The sequence below is a fragment of the Pelodiscus sinensis genome, chromosome 9 (genome assembly GCF_052426305.1).
Source record: "Pelodiscus sinensis isolate ZL-2025 chromosome 9, ASM5242630v1, whole genome shotgun sequence".
Classification (NCBI taxonomy): Eukaryota; Metazoa; Chordata; order Testudines; family Trionychidae; genus Pelodiscus; species Pelodiscus sinensis.
In genome coordinates this window covers 45,920,576-45,936,493 of record NC_143060.1, presented here as the reverse complement: position 1 = coordinate 45,936,493, position 15,918 = coordinate 45,920,576, and the positions used below count along the sequence as shown (strand labels likewise).

Below are 15,918 nucleotides of genomic sequence, written 5' to 3'. Positions count from 1 at the left end.
TTTTTCAAAAATGCACTTAAAAATTAACACACCCTAATGCTCAGATGAAGCACCTCATTTCATCTAGTACTTCCTCTTCTCTAGACAGACTTACCAATGATCACTTCACAAGATTTGTAGGCTTGAGAAACTTCATAAGCACTGCGTATCTCTGAGTACGTGATGCCTCCAATTACAAAAACTATCAGCTTTGAACCACTCTTTCGCTCATCCTGGTAACTAGTCTTGGGCTTCTGGCGAGCACTGTAAAATAGTTCATAAGAAAACTGAGGACAGTGATGTATTGCATCTAGTTTCATCACCCATGTTCCATAATGTATTTGTAAAAATGATAGAAAATTTCCACATCTTCAGCATTGCTGTAGCCATCAAAAGACAAATTGGGGAGCTTAAACTCATAATTTTGCTTGTCATTAAAAATCGTTATCTTAATAAAGATCCTGGACTTATGGCTTATTACTCCAATCCTTAGCCCACTGAACCCCTTTTTGGCCCTATGGATGGCAGAGACGTCAATGGGTTAACTTCACCTCGAAATGTTCCCTCAGATGCATGTTAGCTGATATTTAGCTGATTATCTTTCAGAGACCTGAAGAAGAGCTCTCTGCAGTCTGAAAGCTTCTCACACTAACAGAAGCTTGTCCAATAAAACTATTCTCACCCACCAGCTATGAGAAAGCTTCCATGAAAGTCTGACCAATTAAACGTTTTATGAAAACAAACAAAATCGGACAAGTATTTCACAGTTATGTAGTAGAGCATCTTTTTCATACAATTGGATAAATTATATATATCAACAATAGTTCAATGGCATTCCGGGAAATGTTATTACTGGATTACATTAACAGCAATGCTTGTGTCAGTCAGCTGGAGACAAATAGGAGTGAAGGCACATGCAAATAGAACAAAAAGTGTGGATAAAAAAAATCAATGATTTTCAAAATAAAACAAAAATCTGATCATTTAATTTGGATTTTTTGGTAAAATGCTTTGAGGAAAAAAAACCAATGTAAAGATAGTTTTAATTAAGATAAAATCACAGTTCAAAAGATCTCTCACGGAATAGGGATTATAAATTCTAATTCATGTAATGTTTAAGAAAAGTTTTGTAAATGAGTTCCAATCATTCATGATTAGGGACCGAATCTTATGGGGATCTGCATAGATTTAGAGGCTTCTGTATAGATTATTTAGATTAAATCTTTTTATCTATCTACTCTCTGAGACTCAGTGCTCAGTCTAAAAGATATCAGAGATGCTTAGTTTTGCAGTTCTTAAACTGGATTTTTGTCTCCAGAGCCAACATGCTTAAATGTTTTTAAAATAAAGAAGTGAGAATTAACAGACCTCAACCCTATTGTCCTGCTGCAAATTTGTATATGGAGTCAATCCCTTACCTCTATAAAAGTGCAAACTTTCAAAAAGTTCAATAAATAAAAGCCAATATTTTAAGTTTCTCATGTTACCTGGCTGACAGTCAATTTAATTTTTATTTTAAAAATTTAATTTAATTATTTTAGTTAAAATCCTCCAAATATTGATTAACCTGTTCAATTGGAGATCATTCACCTCCCAATCACTTCATAAATGCCTTCAATTACCTTTGGTAACTGAAATACCCAAACAATAATTCATTTTCTGATATCGCTTTAAAACAAAATCTAAAGGGTATGCAAAATAAATCTGTTTAAAAATGTCTAGTGTATACCTACTAAAAATGAAACCTACACTGAGTTGTGAATATATATTAAGAAAGTGATATCCAACAGGAATGCACTTTAGGTAGAAAACCATTATTAAATAGAATATTCCCGACTAGTGATTTGAATCATCATTTAAATCTATTGGATTTAATTCAAATCCACCCTAATGTTCTCCACACTAGCTTGTCCACTGAACACAGAATTCATTCGAAAGTTACTGATAGTTGAAAACTTCCATGGGATTGGTTCTAGCTTTCAGCAATCACCTTCTCCAGGGCCACTGACTTCTGCAAGAGCTAAATTCAATGAGGATAATTAAATTGTTTAGTGAGGGGAATCCTGAGAGTTTGTGGAGAAAAGTTGCACACAAAAAAAAAAAAACAAATCTCAGACCTAGCCAAGGAATTCACACTTGAGAAAAGTGAGAACTGTCACTTTCAGAACTAAATGCAAAATACATTTCTTCAGCCTAAAACAGGCACTCAACATATTCATACATTTAAACACTAAACTACTCAAGCTAACTCCCCTGAAAAAAATCACTTAATTTTAGTTAGAGTGCTTCCCACATTTTATATATATATATATATATATATATATATATATATATATATATATATATATATATATATATATATATGTAGTAGCCCAATGTCTGAGACTAACGCTGAAATGCTGGCTGTTCCCTCTGGGCGGCGCTGTTGCCTGAGTCATGACCTTCACCTCATGCGGTGGCTCTTGGCTGACTTCTCTGCTGCTCATCTGGGCTGCCGCAGGGGAGCAAGCGGCGCAAGCAGCCGTTTGGGCGCCGCGGTCCCCATGCAGCACCCCCTGGCCAACAAGATCATGGCCTCCCCTCCAACGTGTGCTGCAGCAGTAAGGCGGCTGCCACCTGCCCTTCCTGCAGCCAGACAGGGACCAGACCATGGGGCCTACCTCAGGATCGGGGCCAGGGACAAGAAACTGCGGCCAGATGGAGGTTGGGGACAGGCTTCATGTTAAATAAAAGTATCATGTCCAAACAAAAGGTTTCAACACAGTCTTTATTTATGGGAGGGTGTGGCAGACCTTTTTTGGGTTGGGAGCCACTGACCCACAGAGAGAAAAAAAAAAAATAATTAAAAAAAAAAAAAAAAAAATCAGTCAGAGACCACACAAATGAGAAGCAAAACAAAAAAAACCCTACCCACCCTCCAAAAACCCCCAAGCTTCACTGATGTGGCCCCAAACTGCAACACCTCACTTCCTTGGTGTTCCAGTGCCATGGTGGGGGAGGGGCAGGGAAGATTGAGGTTGAAGGCCTCACGCCAGATTAACTTTTCTGGGGTTCCAGGGTTAGTGAATTGTGGCCCCCTAGGGGTTCAGTGTGCGGGACCAATCTGTCAGGGAGGGGGATAAGAACGGGAGTACAGGAGCAGGCTGGACGGTGAGAGATCTGGACAGAAGAGTGGCACATACCTGCTTTCATGCCCCACACTACTCCCAGTCCTGACCTGCTGCTGCTTTCATTGGCTGGATTCCAGCCAATGGGAGCAGCAGGGAAAGCCTCCAGAAAAGGCATCTGTGTACTGCTGCTCCCTGAGCCAGGAGAGGGAGAGGAGGAAGGGAACCAGTAACACGTGGAGCTGCTTCAGGCTCCACTTCTTCCCTGCAAGTGGAATTCAGCAGGAAGGGTTGGGACTTCCCCCCTCTCTCCACCCCCGCCCCAAGCAGGAAGCTGGTGTTGCAAGGTCACAGGGGAACACGGGGATGGAGCACAAGCGTGGACTTCCTGCTGTGGGGGGAGAAAAAGGGGGACTGAGTTCAAGCTGTAAAAGAGCCATATTTGGCTCCCTCCTGAGCCATATTTGCCTCGGGAGCCATAAATTGCCAACCCTAGCAAAGCTCCAGAGAATCTCAGATGAACTGCTTTTTAGTAGATTTTACTTTATACTAAATGACTTCAGCCCCCCCCCACACACACATCATTTCTCAAAGTTATTCAATACACGTAAGAAAATAAATGAGAACAGTACATTCTCTTTTTTTAAAAAATATTCCACACACACACACACAAAATTTCCTGCGGAACAACAAAGTGATGTCATCACTTCATTATCCCCATCTCCTCCCTCCCTCCCCCTTTGCCTGGTGCCACAGGGCGGGAGCTGCACAACCCCTTCTCCCCAGTGCTTGGGAAAAAGCCATATGGGTCCCTCCCACACCCCCAGCCCTGTCACATACACCCTTGGCTGAGACCCTGCACACCCAATCCCGCTCACTCATACCCCCACAACCTGAGACCCTGCACCCTCAGCCCCATCACTCACCCCTTCCACCAAGACCCCCCGGCCCCAGCCTGCTCCTGCACCCTTCCGGGGGTGGGGGGGGGGGGAAGAGTGCCTGAAGGGGTTGGCAAGTGTAGTGAGCAGGGGGCACAGCCCCCTAGTTACCCCTAATATAAATTTTTACAATTTACCTTACTGCTCCTGAACCATTCCAGGCTGCAGGGCACTCAGAACAGTAAGGCCATTCTTTTGAATCTAGTTTGTTTTCTATTGCATCCTGAAAAGAGATTAATTTTAACCAGTTATATTAACTTGAAACTTTATGCATATACAAATGCCCATAAATCTCCACTCTTGACAAGGATGGCTAGTTTATAAGTTCCAGTCTAGAAGCAGTGACAAGTCAAATAGATTGCATAAGAACTAGTGCTCCTACTGAAAGCCACACCATAATTACCATAGTACTGAGTCATTTGTGACAGAGTCCATGTATCATCATGAGGAAGAAAAAACAGTGCGAAGTTATGAATTGTTCAGATTTCATTTTTGTTTTATAACTGTCTTAACCTATTTAATTTCTCTCTCTTGCTCTATACTACACCTGGAAGGTTGGCTTAAGGTATGCAACTTAAGTAACTGGTATCAATATATCTTATACCAAGCCTGGCACCTTCTCCACAGTGGGACAGACAGGAGGAAACACTCCTGTCAACTCCCCTTCCTGGTTGAATAGCTCGTCTCTGTTTGCCAGTGACACCCTCAGCATTCAGTTTAGAGAGTTCTTAGAACCGCTAAATCGAATGCCAGAACATTGATCTCCAGCGTGGCAAAATAGACGTGGCCTGAGTGGATCCCTTGCATGGATTGTTCCAGGCTGAGGTTGATCTACATCCTAATGAATCTGTTATGCCCTAATGAATCTGTTCGTCTCTAATGCCAGATCCACACTACACCTTGCAGCTCTGCTTATGGTACACAACTACAGCTACGCAGAATACGTAGCTGGAGTCTGCTTACCTTAAGCTGAGCTTGGTGGTGTCTGCACAGTGGGAGTCTGACTGAAGCAAACACTTGCATGGGCTTCCCTTATTCCTCAGCAAAAGGAAAGATTGGCTAAATCCAGCACCAAAATATTGAGTGCTGCAGAAGCAATCTTCCTTTTAGATCAAACAAGACCCAGGGTACCAAAAAAAGAGAACCCAATTTCATACTATCAACCACTGGAGAGGAATTTCAATTGTCTCCCTCTAATTTAAAACTAGCTGAAGCAAATTATTTCCCACTTATTCATTTCATTTTCTATTTTTATATAGAAATTTAGTGGCTGTGTGCACGTCTTTATATATTCCATAAAACTTTCATATGAAAAAAGTTCTTCAGTGTAATATAAAATGTAATTAACCCAAACTTTTTATAATTTCAACAGATTATCTTTCAAACAACTGTTATCCTACAATGTCCTTAAGGATATTTCTATTAAGGATGTTAAGAAGCGAGTAGCTGACTAATCGTATGCTCGATACAAACTGTATGGAGTACATGATTAGTCAACAAGAGGCCTTGCTGTGGCTCTGCTGTTTAAATGTGAAAGGAGCCCGTGCGTAGGCAGCCTGGCTCCTACTACATTTAAACTGCAGAGCTGCAGTGGGGGTAGGTCTGAGACCTGGTGTGAGTCAGGACTCAGCCATCCTGGCTCATGCCAGGTCCTAGAGTGCTGTGCCTCTGCCTTTTAAATGTAGTAAGAGCTGTGTGGCTTCTACTACATTTAAGAGGCAGAGCTGCAGTGGTCCTGGACCAGTGCAAGCCAGAACTGAGCAGTTTGCTTGGTCCCAGTTTGCACCAGGTCCAGCAGCCCCTGCCTGGGGGTGGGGGTGCCGCTAGTGGGGAGCTGGGACTCCCTGTGGATAGGGGCTGCTACCGGAGCAGCACTGTCTGCAGCCAGCCCAGTACACCATGGAGACAGTGCTGGGGAGAAGCCAGCTTTTAAGCTGGTTCCCCCCAGCACCAGCTCCTGTTTCCTTCCCCTGCTTGCTGCCTTTAATACAGGGGGGGAGGGGAAGCAAGTAGTTGAGTACTTGATTCCTCACTTGTTTCCTAGAGGCAGTATAGAAATTAACTACATTCTTAGAGTTTACCTACCTCCATAACGTCTTTGATAACAGGTGTCCATCTAGAAAGTTGAAAAGTTTCTTCTGAAGAGCGATCCTTTCTTGATTGTCTACGTTGCTGAGCAGCAGACTAAATAAAAGATTTTAAAAAGAGGCTATGGTTTTATATTTCTTTTAAATCAGTTTCAACACAATAGAATATTCTAAGGAAATACTGTACCATGTCTCTAGTACATTTCAGCTGCAATTCAAAATTAACTACTGGAAATCTCCATGTCAGAAACAAGGAGCTGGATATATTGGTTTACCCAAAAAGTGACTGTTTGAATGCTGAAGGGTATAGAATTACTAAGAGAATGGCTCCCCACATATAATTACTGCCCAGCTGCTGGAGCCTAGTGCTTACAGCAGTGGTCCCCTAACTTTACCCTTGCACCTGTTCACTGCAACTAGATACTTGGATAGAATAGTGCAAAATGAATAATGACTCTTTTCAAGGAAGTAAGAGAAATTTCAAAACACTGATTTTTTTGGTTACTTTGAGAATTGCCTATCAAACCAAAATGATCAGATTCTTAAATACAGGTCAAACCTCCCTGGTCTGGCACCCTCCTAGGGAATTTGCCAGATCAACAGGAGGTTAGTGTTGCCCACGGGCTTCATGCTCCTGTCAGCACCCCCTAATCTGGCAATGTTCCTGGCCCCAGCCTGTCTGTTCCCATGAGTGCTCCCACAGGGTCGCCAATGATGCCAGACCAGGGAAGTCAAGTTTATGGAGATAAAACACTGAAGAGTTCATAAATTAGACTGTATTCAAAGCCCACATAGCTTTGACAAGTTATGGAATAAACAGCTTGCATCAAAACATGATTTTTGTAGAAACCTTAGTATTATTCTGAAAACTATCCAATGTAAAAACCAGTACACTGTTTTACAAGTTAGATATGTTGTGAAATTTAGCAGTGGGAATTTCTCAAGAATTCCTAGCAAAATAACTTAACTTCTGGATTCTTCCAAGAAAAAAAAATAGAATGCCACATTAACAGTTACAAAATGCAGAATTTAGAGCTCAATGAAAAAAAATGCAATATTTCTTATTGTAAGGGACAGAAAGAGAGCCTGGAGCACTCAGTCTGGTACAAGACCTGAGACCTGAACTAGAGGCTGTGAACCAAAGTCAGGCCATGTATTAAAGCAGATACTTACAAATATCCTCTGATACACAGCTTTGGAAAAAGTACTGCTAGTATTGCTAAAATACAAGCATGCCTAAGAAGCAGATACTGGGTCTGTGTGTGCTCGTGAACACATGCCAAAACATCAGCACAGGCACATCCTAACCTAGCACCAGATAAGAGTGTTTGACAAAAGTGATGAATAGCAATGTTTTGCTTGAGACATCTAAAGCAAGGTTTCTCAAATATAGCCACCAGAAGCTTTTTGTGCAACCATGACAGCCTCCTCCTAGGCAATGATTTGGGGGGAGGCAGGGAGAAAGGGGTACAAAGCTTCAGCCCCAGCCCCTGCTCATTGCTCCTGCATGCACCAACTTGCACTGCCTCTAGAGAGAGAGAGAGGGCACAATGCTGCTGGACACCCAGCCCATCTGAGCTGCATGGCAGCAGGTGCTGGTTTTGTTCTCAAGCTCCAGTCACATGGTGGCAGGCACTGGTCTTGGATGCCACTCCTTGGCTCCTGCTGCCTCCCCTGACACCATCCCACCGCCGCCTCTTGCCCCTGCTGCCTCTCCTTTTGCCACCACCCCCATCTAGGGGTCAATGGGTCCTGGGGCTGAGGAACATGATATTAAACACATGCAAGTATCTTTTTGTAGCAGACTTACTAGCTATTTCTGAAGAGAAGTTGTATACTTGTCAATATCACTTTTCACAGCCTCCTAGGAAGTTAGTGTACCATGAAATGAATATACAAATATCACTTTTCACAACAAGCCCCAAGACCTATTAAGCTCTGGACAGGGACCAAGAGAGGAAGTAACATTTTTATTGAGTCTGCCAATGGATTTGGATGCAAATCTGTTTCTTCCTAAAGTTAAAATAGTTTAGGAAAAAGGTGTCAGTGAGGCCACCAATAAGAGTTGGTGGCCTTGTTCAGAGTACCATCAAATCTGTTGTACCTTGCTCTGTTCAGGGGTTCTTACAGGGGGAGGAAACAAGCAGATGTCATGAAACACAAAAAATGGTATGTAAATTGTTTGTCTCAGTCTAAGTGTCGGGGAACCTTCTTCACCTTTGTGTGAAGGGACAGCAAAAATTCCTGCTGCTGACTGAGCTGTTCCTTGCCACAGGGCACTTGTGTTAGTGCACTGTCACTGAAGGTATTCAACCTGGTTAAGAAGCACTGAGCAATTGGAACAGCTAAGTGTCCCCTAGATAGCATTACCACAGCAACAGCATTCCACCCGTTAGCGCTTAACACTTACCGAGACTACAACAGGTACACCAAGGTATTTCCAATTTTTTATCATGTCACTATCACTTTCTATCTGTACATTCTGGATGAGTTTGTCCAAATTCTCTTGTGTAGTTCCTTTTGCCAAAGAAAACGAGCAAATTATTAGTTTAAATCCACCTGCTAGATAAAATTAGCTCTTAGTCCCAGACATGATCATATTTTTGAATATTTAAACTAAATATCAAACCTTTTCAATATTTCTCAGATCATAATAAATCCATCCTTTTAAAATTTACCATAACCTACTTCAGATACTGAAAAACATGAACATTCAAATGTCACTTCATGCTGATCTTTCAGAATATATTCTTATCTCCATCAGAGCCAGTTTCCTTTACTCCAACAGTAATCAGTATATTTCTGGGTACAGGACCAAGATCTGTTGTACAAGGCCCCACCTCAAAAAATAATTCCCTTTTGGGGAAATGGAGGCAAGCCAAAACGCAAGTCAAACCTCATTTGAAGCTTAATCACATTATCAGTTCCTTACGTTTTTGATACTCAGCACTTATGATAGAAAACTTAAGACTGCATTTTCCCCTCCATTCTCTTTGTCACTTTACTTTCCCCATCAACACAACCTCCAGGTTTCACATGACAGCAAATCCCACCCCATAGCCTCCCAACACTGACCTGGGTAAGACAGAAAATATCCTATACCCCATGTAGGATCTGAGATGCTGCTCAGATAATCTATTGATAAAAATTTAATGTGCTTGCTTGTTGTGCGGGATCATTTTTAGCCCTGTATGAACCACCTCTTCAAGGAGGCATCTGGAGGAAAAGAGCTACATGTTATGAGCAGTATTTCCTTTTAACCCTGCCAACGCCTAGTACAACGGTTAGCTAGCTCATATCCAATACTGGCCTTTGCACTAAAACCTAGTATTGAAATTTATAAAAATGAAAACAAAGCAACTTATCATACCATTTGTGCTGAAGATATAAAGGAGAATGGCTCTTATTTTGTCATAGGAGTCATGGTTTTTGCTGAGTAAAACTGGAAGGAGGACTCTCATGGAGTCTTTCACTTTCTGGCCTTCTGCATCTGTTCCAAGAGCTAAATCCTAAATTGAAAGCAAATAAAGTGGTCTTAGGTGACTTATTAAAACAAATGCCATTAGTTTGTGTTTCGTATTTGATTCCACTAAAGCGCTGGAGTTACCACTAAACTTTACCACTAATGGTTATGATGGACATGTTGGTAGAGTTTCTACTAGCGATTCAATTCACACTGAACTACTACAGGTGTGCATTTTAACTGTGATATCAGAGCTTGTATTTTTAAAACCCTTTTGCCAAATAATTTTGACAGTCAACATTGGCCAGTCAAATCCTGTTGTTAGGACACAGCTCTGCAAAGAATTTCATCTGTAATTACATTGTTAGTTGTGTGTCATCTGTACAGACAGGGACCTAGCAGCTTAAACAAACAAACAAACATACATTTTCAAAACCTAAGAGCTTTTACATTTTGACTATTGCAAAAGTTTGATCATATTTTGTTTAATGTTGTATTACCAAGCTCCAGATCAAAGACCACTAACAAAAAAGTGGCTTCTCAAACCCACATTATAATTTGATAATGTAAGAGTCATGTGCATAATATTAAAGAATAAACTTGAACTACTTTAAATACGATTTTGTACTGCATACTTTAAGTTAACAGCATTAGCTTGTTTGTTTATGGTACTGCCCACAGTGTACAAGCTGCTTTCCATACATTCAGAAAGGGAGTACCAGTTCTAAGGAGCTCATAATCTGAAGTGACATTAATCTGAAGTGACATAACTGGACAAGAAATTGGGGGGGGGGGGGGGGGGGAAGAATTGGGATTTTTTTTTTTTTTTAATAAAAAGGCCAACAAGATAATCCATAGGCAAAGGTAGGTCTTTTAAACAGAGACTTAAATATTGACAGGATAGGAACCTGACATAAGATATACTGTAAGACACAGGTTTCCTCAGAGTGGACAATTTAAAGAAAAAGAAACCATAAAAAAAGGCAAGATAAGCTACAAGTTCAGTTTTATGAAAATGACCATTAGATTTTATTTACACTAATGACTTTAACATACCTGTTCAGTTTTGCACAGCTTTTCTATGCTGGATTTAAACTTACTCATGCAATCTTCTGCTATGTTAAGATGGACTACTTGCTGTAAGAGGAAAAAAAAAAAAAAAAACAGTTCTTTTCACACAGTTCTATCAGGACAGGAGTACAATGCAGTTCATTTTTACTACTTATACAGCCCTTTGACTATTTGAGTTTAATTTTGAAAACACTTCATGCTGGTGTTTTCCCCCTCACTTAGAAGTCATGTATTTTTCGGTAAAGATCAAATTACAGATTTTCAAAGGCAGAAACTTGGGTGGGTTTTGTTTGTTTTATTAAGACTAAATGTAACAGCTGTAAGTTAAAGGAGGTAAAGCCAAATAAAGCTTAGATGACCCCTCTTGGCATTAGAACACCAAGCAGAAATTGCCGTGTCTTGAAAAACTGGAGATCCTTTCCAAGGACATAAGATTTAGGAAGACTAGTGTTCACATATTTCCATAAAAGCCAACAGTCTGACTAAGGTGCATGGAGGAAGAGACTGTCTATGATTATACAAGTTAATAAATTCCTAGTACAAAGCCTACAATGAAGTTATTGGAATTAAGGATGTCATGTAGATGACTATGCAATTAACGGATTAATTTATAAGCCCAGGTCTCTCTCAACTACACACATTCCCCTCACCCTGCTCCTCTGTATCAAAGGCAGCAGCAGCGCAGGGCAGCAAGCAGACAGTCTGTGTGAGGAGCTGGTTTTTAAACTGTGGCCCCTCATGGACGGTCTTCCGCCTACCACTCTGTGCTGCTGCCTCTGATAGAGGCAGCAGCGCAGGGTGGTAGGGGGCTCTCCAGGAGTGGGGCCAGGAGAACACTCACTGACAGCCCTGCCACCAGGAACTATTGAATAGTCATTTAGCTGCTAAGTTTTCATGGGTTACACAACTATTAAATTACACTATATCTAACATCCTTAATTGGAATCCATGTACCTCTCTACCGCTAGTAATTGTGTGTGTCTCAAAAATGTCATCAAGAATCTTTTGGACTAAATAGGGAAGTGATGACTTCTGACCTTCACTTAGCATATGGGAATTAGCTTCTGGTTCTATATTTTACTAGCTTCTGGTGACTGCCTCACCCTACTTCACTAACTGTTTTACACACTTCCAGACAAGCACAATGTGATGGTTATAAGTTGATGCCACTCCATTAGATTGTGTAAGGTGGCTTTCCAATTACAAATCTGGAAATAAGTCTTTAACAAAGCCAATCTAGCCCAGTAATTTCAATGCTCTGTGATTAAGGAGGATTATATTCATTTTACGGATCTCAAATTCTAGACTATAAAATGTCTTCTCACAAGTAACTATATTTTGTACTTTAGTTTTCTAAATATTAGATTTAATTAATAAGAATGCAAGTTATGACCCTGGATGTTGCTGTTTTGCCACTCTAGGCATTACAGAAAATTTAAAAAACAGGGACTGTACTTCAATGCAACAACCTACGAGTCTTTAGAAGTTTCATCAAGTAATTGAGAATTTCAAGTTCTATGACCTGCCACTATCTGCAGAGTCACTATTCAATTCCATGGCACGCACACAAAACCAGGAGCACCATTCACGAAGAAAGGTGGTTTACCAGACTTTAGGTATTTTTTATTCATCTACACACTACCTTTTCTCCCTCAATCAACTTAATTGATGAAGTCATTACATTCAACTGGTTAGAACAAGGGTGGGCAATAATTTTTAATGGGAGGCCACTTGAATTTGGTAAGTGGTTAAGGGCCAGACTCTTCCATATTAGTAGAGGAGATGTGACATCTGGGATGGTGGTTGGGTGCAGAAGGGAGCTCAGGGGTAGGAGACTGGGATGCAGAAGGGAATATGGGTAGGAGTGCAGGAGAAGATTCTGACCTGGAGGAAGGGTGCAGTAGGAGATGCAAGGTCTTGGAGCGGGTTGTGACGTGGGGCAGGAGCGCAGAAGCGGATGCAGGGGTTTGGGTTGTGACCTGGGGTACAGGGTTTGGGAGGGGATATAGGTTACTTAGGGTGTGTCTAAACTACACCCTACTAGCCATAGATTAGTGGTGCATGAGCGGGACAGAGGGTTGGGAGGAGGAGGAGGAGGAGGAGGGTACCAGACACAGGCTCTGGCTAGGAAGTGGTTACCTAGACAGCTCCCATTCAGCTGCCCAACAGATACCTCAAGCAGGCTCCCTTGCACTCAAGTTCCCTGTAAGCTGCGCTCCCATGCAGCTGTTTTCAAGAAAGATATACAGGCAGTCCACGGGTTACGTACAAGATAGGGACTATAGGTTTGTTCTTAAGTTGAATTTGTATGTAAGTCGGAACTGGCTCCAGATTCAGCCGCTGCTGCTGAAACTGACCAGGGGCTGACTACAGGAAGCTGGAGGCAGAATTGCTCTGCCCCCAGCTTCCTGGAATCAGCCACTGATCAGTTTCAACAGCAGCTGAATGTCGAGCCTGGGACAGAACAGCTGGGCTGCCAGGTAGGTCCCTGCAGGACCAACCCGGCAGCACCCCAGCTGCTCTACCCCAGGGTCCACAACAAAAGCCTGGTCTGCTGGGGGGGCACACTAGCTGCGCCCCCGCCCCCCCAGCAGACCAGGGACACCGGGAGCAAAGCCGCAGCAGCGGCGGAGTCCCGCGCCTCTGAGGCTTTGCCAGAGCAAAGCCTCAGAGGCGCGGGACCCCTCTGCCTCCCTGGCTTTGCTCCAGGTGTCCCTGGTCTGCTGGAGACGGTCCCCAGCAGACCAGGGGCACCCGGAGCAGCTTTTCTCGCCCCGGAGGTCGAGGTGGCGGGACCACTGCGCTCTGGGCGGTCCCGCTGCCTGCGGGCTCCGGGGCGAGAAAGCCCTGTTCGTAAGTGCGGATCTGATGTAAGTCGGATCCGCGTAACTCGGGGACTGCCTGTACAGAAACTGGAGAAGGTTCAGAGAAGAGTAACAAAAATGTTTAAAAGGTCTAGAAAACATGAGCTATGAGGGAAGACTGAAGCAATTGGGCTTGTTTAGTTTGGAAAATAGACGACTGAGAGGGGACATGATAGTAATTTTCCAATCTCTAAAAGGGTGTTACATGGATGAGGGAAAACAATTGTTCTCCTTGGCCTCTGAAGACAGGACAAGCAGCAATGGGCTTAAACGGCAACAAGGGAGGTTTAGGTTGGACATTAGGAAAAACTTCCTAAACATCAGGGTGGTTAAATACTGGAATACATTGCCTAGGGAGGTTCTGGAATCTCCATCAGTGGAGATATTTAAGAGCAGGTTGCATTGACAACTATCAGTGATAATCTAAACCAAGGCTACGCAACATGTGGCCCACCACGTTTGTTTTCAGCCCGCACTGCAGTTTGGGTTTATGCAGGGCTCAACATGTGGCCTGCTGGTGGGAGCCAAAAAAACAAAAACAAAAAAGGTAGTCAATATAATGGTCTTCTGTTGATGTGTGTTTTAGTAGTTAAATTCCTGGACTGTCATTGTTCATTAAAAGTGCTGTCATACAGGTGGAAACTGGGTAAATATTGCATTTATTAATACCAGCAGAACTGACTTAAATGGGGCCTCTGTGTTGTATAGTCTTGCCTTAATCTTTGTATTCATGCCCATCAGTGTGAAAGAAGTTATTTGCATATATATGCAGCCACACTTCAGTTGCAGCCCTTGGCATGTGCTCTGAGTATCTTTGTGGCCCATAGGACTTCCAAAGTTGAGTAGCCCTCATCTACACAGTGATTGATCCTGCCGTGAGGGCAGGGTACTGGACTTCATGATTTCTTGAGGTCCCTTCCAATTCTATCCCAGCTCCCAGCTGGGCTGGGGGAGCAGATTGCACAGGGTAGGTGGGGGAAAGAGTGGGTGGATGTTGGCATTTGTGCAGTGAGATAGAGGTGGGGGGTTTAGAGTGTCCTGACTCACTTGCTGCAATCCTAAAATGTTAGAGGGAACACTGGCTTGTGCCCTCATAAAATGCATTCATTCTGAACAAAAATATGAAGCACATAACAAAAACATGCATGACAAAAGCTCAATATAAAAGCAACAGGTTTAAGGGGTTGGGGGGAGGGGAGAGAGCAGGCTGCAAGACTGGTGTGTGCACATGTCAGGGTATTTGCATGATTATATTTCAAAACAAAGTTTACATAGGTGTTAATGGCTTAAGGTAAGAAAAAAAGATTCCTTTAATAGATTTTTTTTGCAATGTTGAATATCTAAAACTCTTATTTAATTCTGTACTACTAAATTAATACATGGTATGGTGTATTGCATTAAGGTCAGATCTTGGCTATGTGGTAGAGTTCTGGCTCTTAGGAGTCAGAAGTAACAAGTACCAGGTGTGATGCAGGATGAAACTTTATTTGCAAGTTCTTTGAAACATGCATCTGTCTACAAACCCTGAAGCCATGCATTAATTTATTCTGGGGCTTTGGGTCTTTGAATTGCGCACGCACGCACACAGTTTCAAACCAGGAGAATTTTTATCTGTTTGTACAGGTCTCACTTGTTCTTGATTCGCAAGTATCCTACAAATTCCCCAGAGAAACTTTATCAGCCTTAGTGAATGCCTTTTTTGCTTTCCAGTGTCAGTAAATATTGTATTAGGCGACTCATAGATTTAACATCTTAAAACTGGATAATATGCATTTTTGTGTGTTTACTAGCTTGAATTGTTAGAAAGGATGATACATATACCCCACGAGTAAAGTTAATTTCTTTTATTTCATATTAAATAATTGTAAGCATTGTTCCTTGTTAATTATCCCTTGTTTTAATATATTTTCTTCCACACATAAGGACTGTTTAAAATTATATACAAACAAAAAACATTTTATATATTGGTGGTGCATATCCACACTCTACTTCGATATTGGAGTTACAGATAAGAAATTTCAACCTGCCCTCCACGCCCCTCCCCAAAAATTCAACCCGCACAAGGATAGAAAATGTTAGAGGGAACACTGGCTTATGCCCTCATAAAATGCATTTATTCTGAAAAAAAATTTGAAGCACATAACATGAAAATATGCATGACAAAAGCAACAGATTTTTTCCACACTAGTGTTTTTTTAATTAAAATAATAAAAAATATAGCCTTTAAAACCAGAGATCCTACTTGGTGAGAACAGTTGATAAACAAAAAGTGTTGCCATGTTCTGGATGCTACTTACCTTGGTAATCTGTTTACGGAAGTGGGGCATTTTTTTCATTAGCTGTGCCAGATTACTTAGTGATAACTGTGAAAAGAAGACAGAAGTTTAAACTCAACTTTCTCAAGCACCA

The 15,918-nt window shown here is 41.9% G+C and overlaps 1 protein-coding gene across 4 annotated transcripts in view; it reads right to left on the bottom strand.

The window, feature by feature from the left end:
• The window catches only part of STXBP3 (syntaxin binding protein 3), an 88,308-nt gene that overhangs the window by 22,329 nt on the left and 50,061 nt on the right, over positions 1 to 15,918 (bottom strand). For all 4 annotated transcript variants that reach the window (XM_025189409.3, XM_025189408.3, XM_025189410.3 and 1 more), the window contains 7 exons: positions 15,807 to 15,872; positions 10,631 to 10,711; positions 9,482 to 9,620; positions 8,522 to 8,628; positions 6,110 to 6,208; positions 4,162 to 4,247; positions 95 to 243 (listed from right to left, as the gene is read on the bottom strand). In XM_025189409.3, the coding sequence (XP_025045194.2) occupies positions 95 to 243; positions 4,162 to 4,247; positions 6,110 to 6,208; positions 8,522 to 8,628; positions 9,482 to 9,620; positions 10,631 to 10,711; positions 15,807 to 15,872 (727 nt within the window). The remainder of the gene's footprint in view (positions 1 to 94; positions 244 to 4,161; positions 4,248 to 6,109; positions 6,209 to 8,521; positions 8,629 to 9,481; positions 9,621 to 10,630; positions 10,712 to 15,806; positions 15,873 to 15,918) is intronic.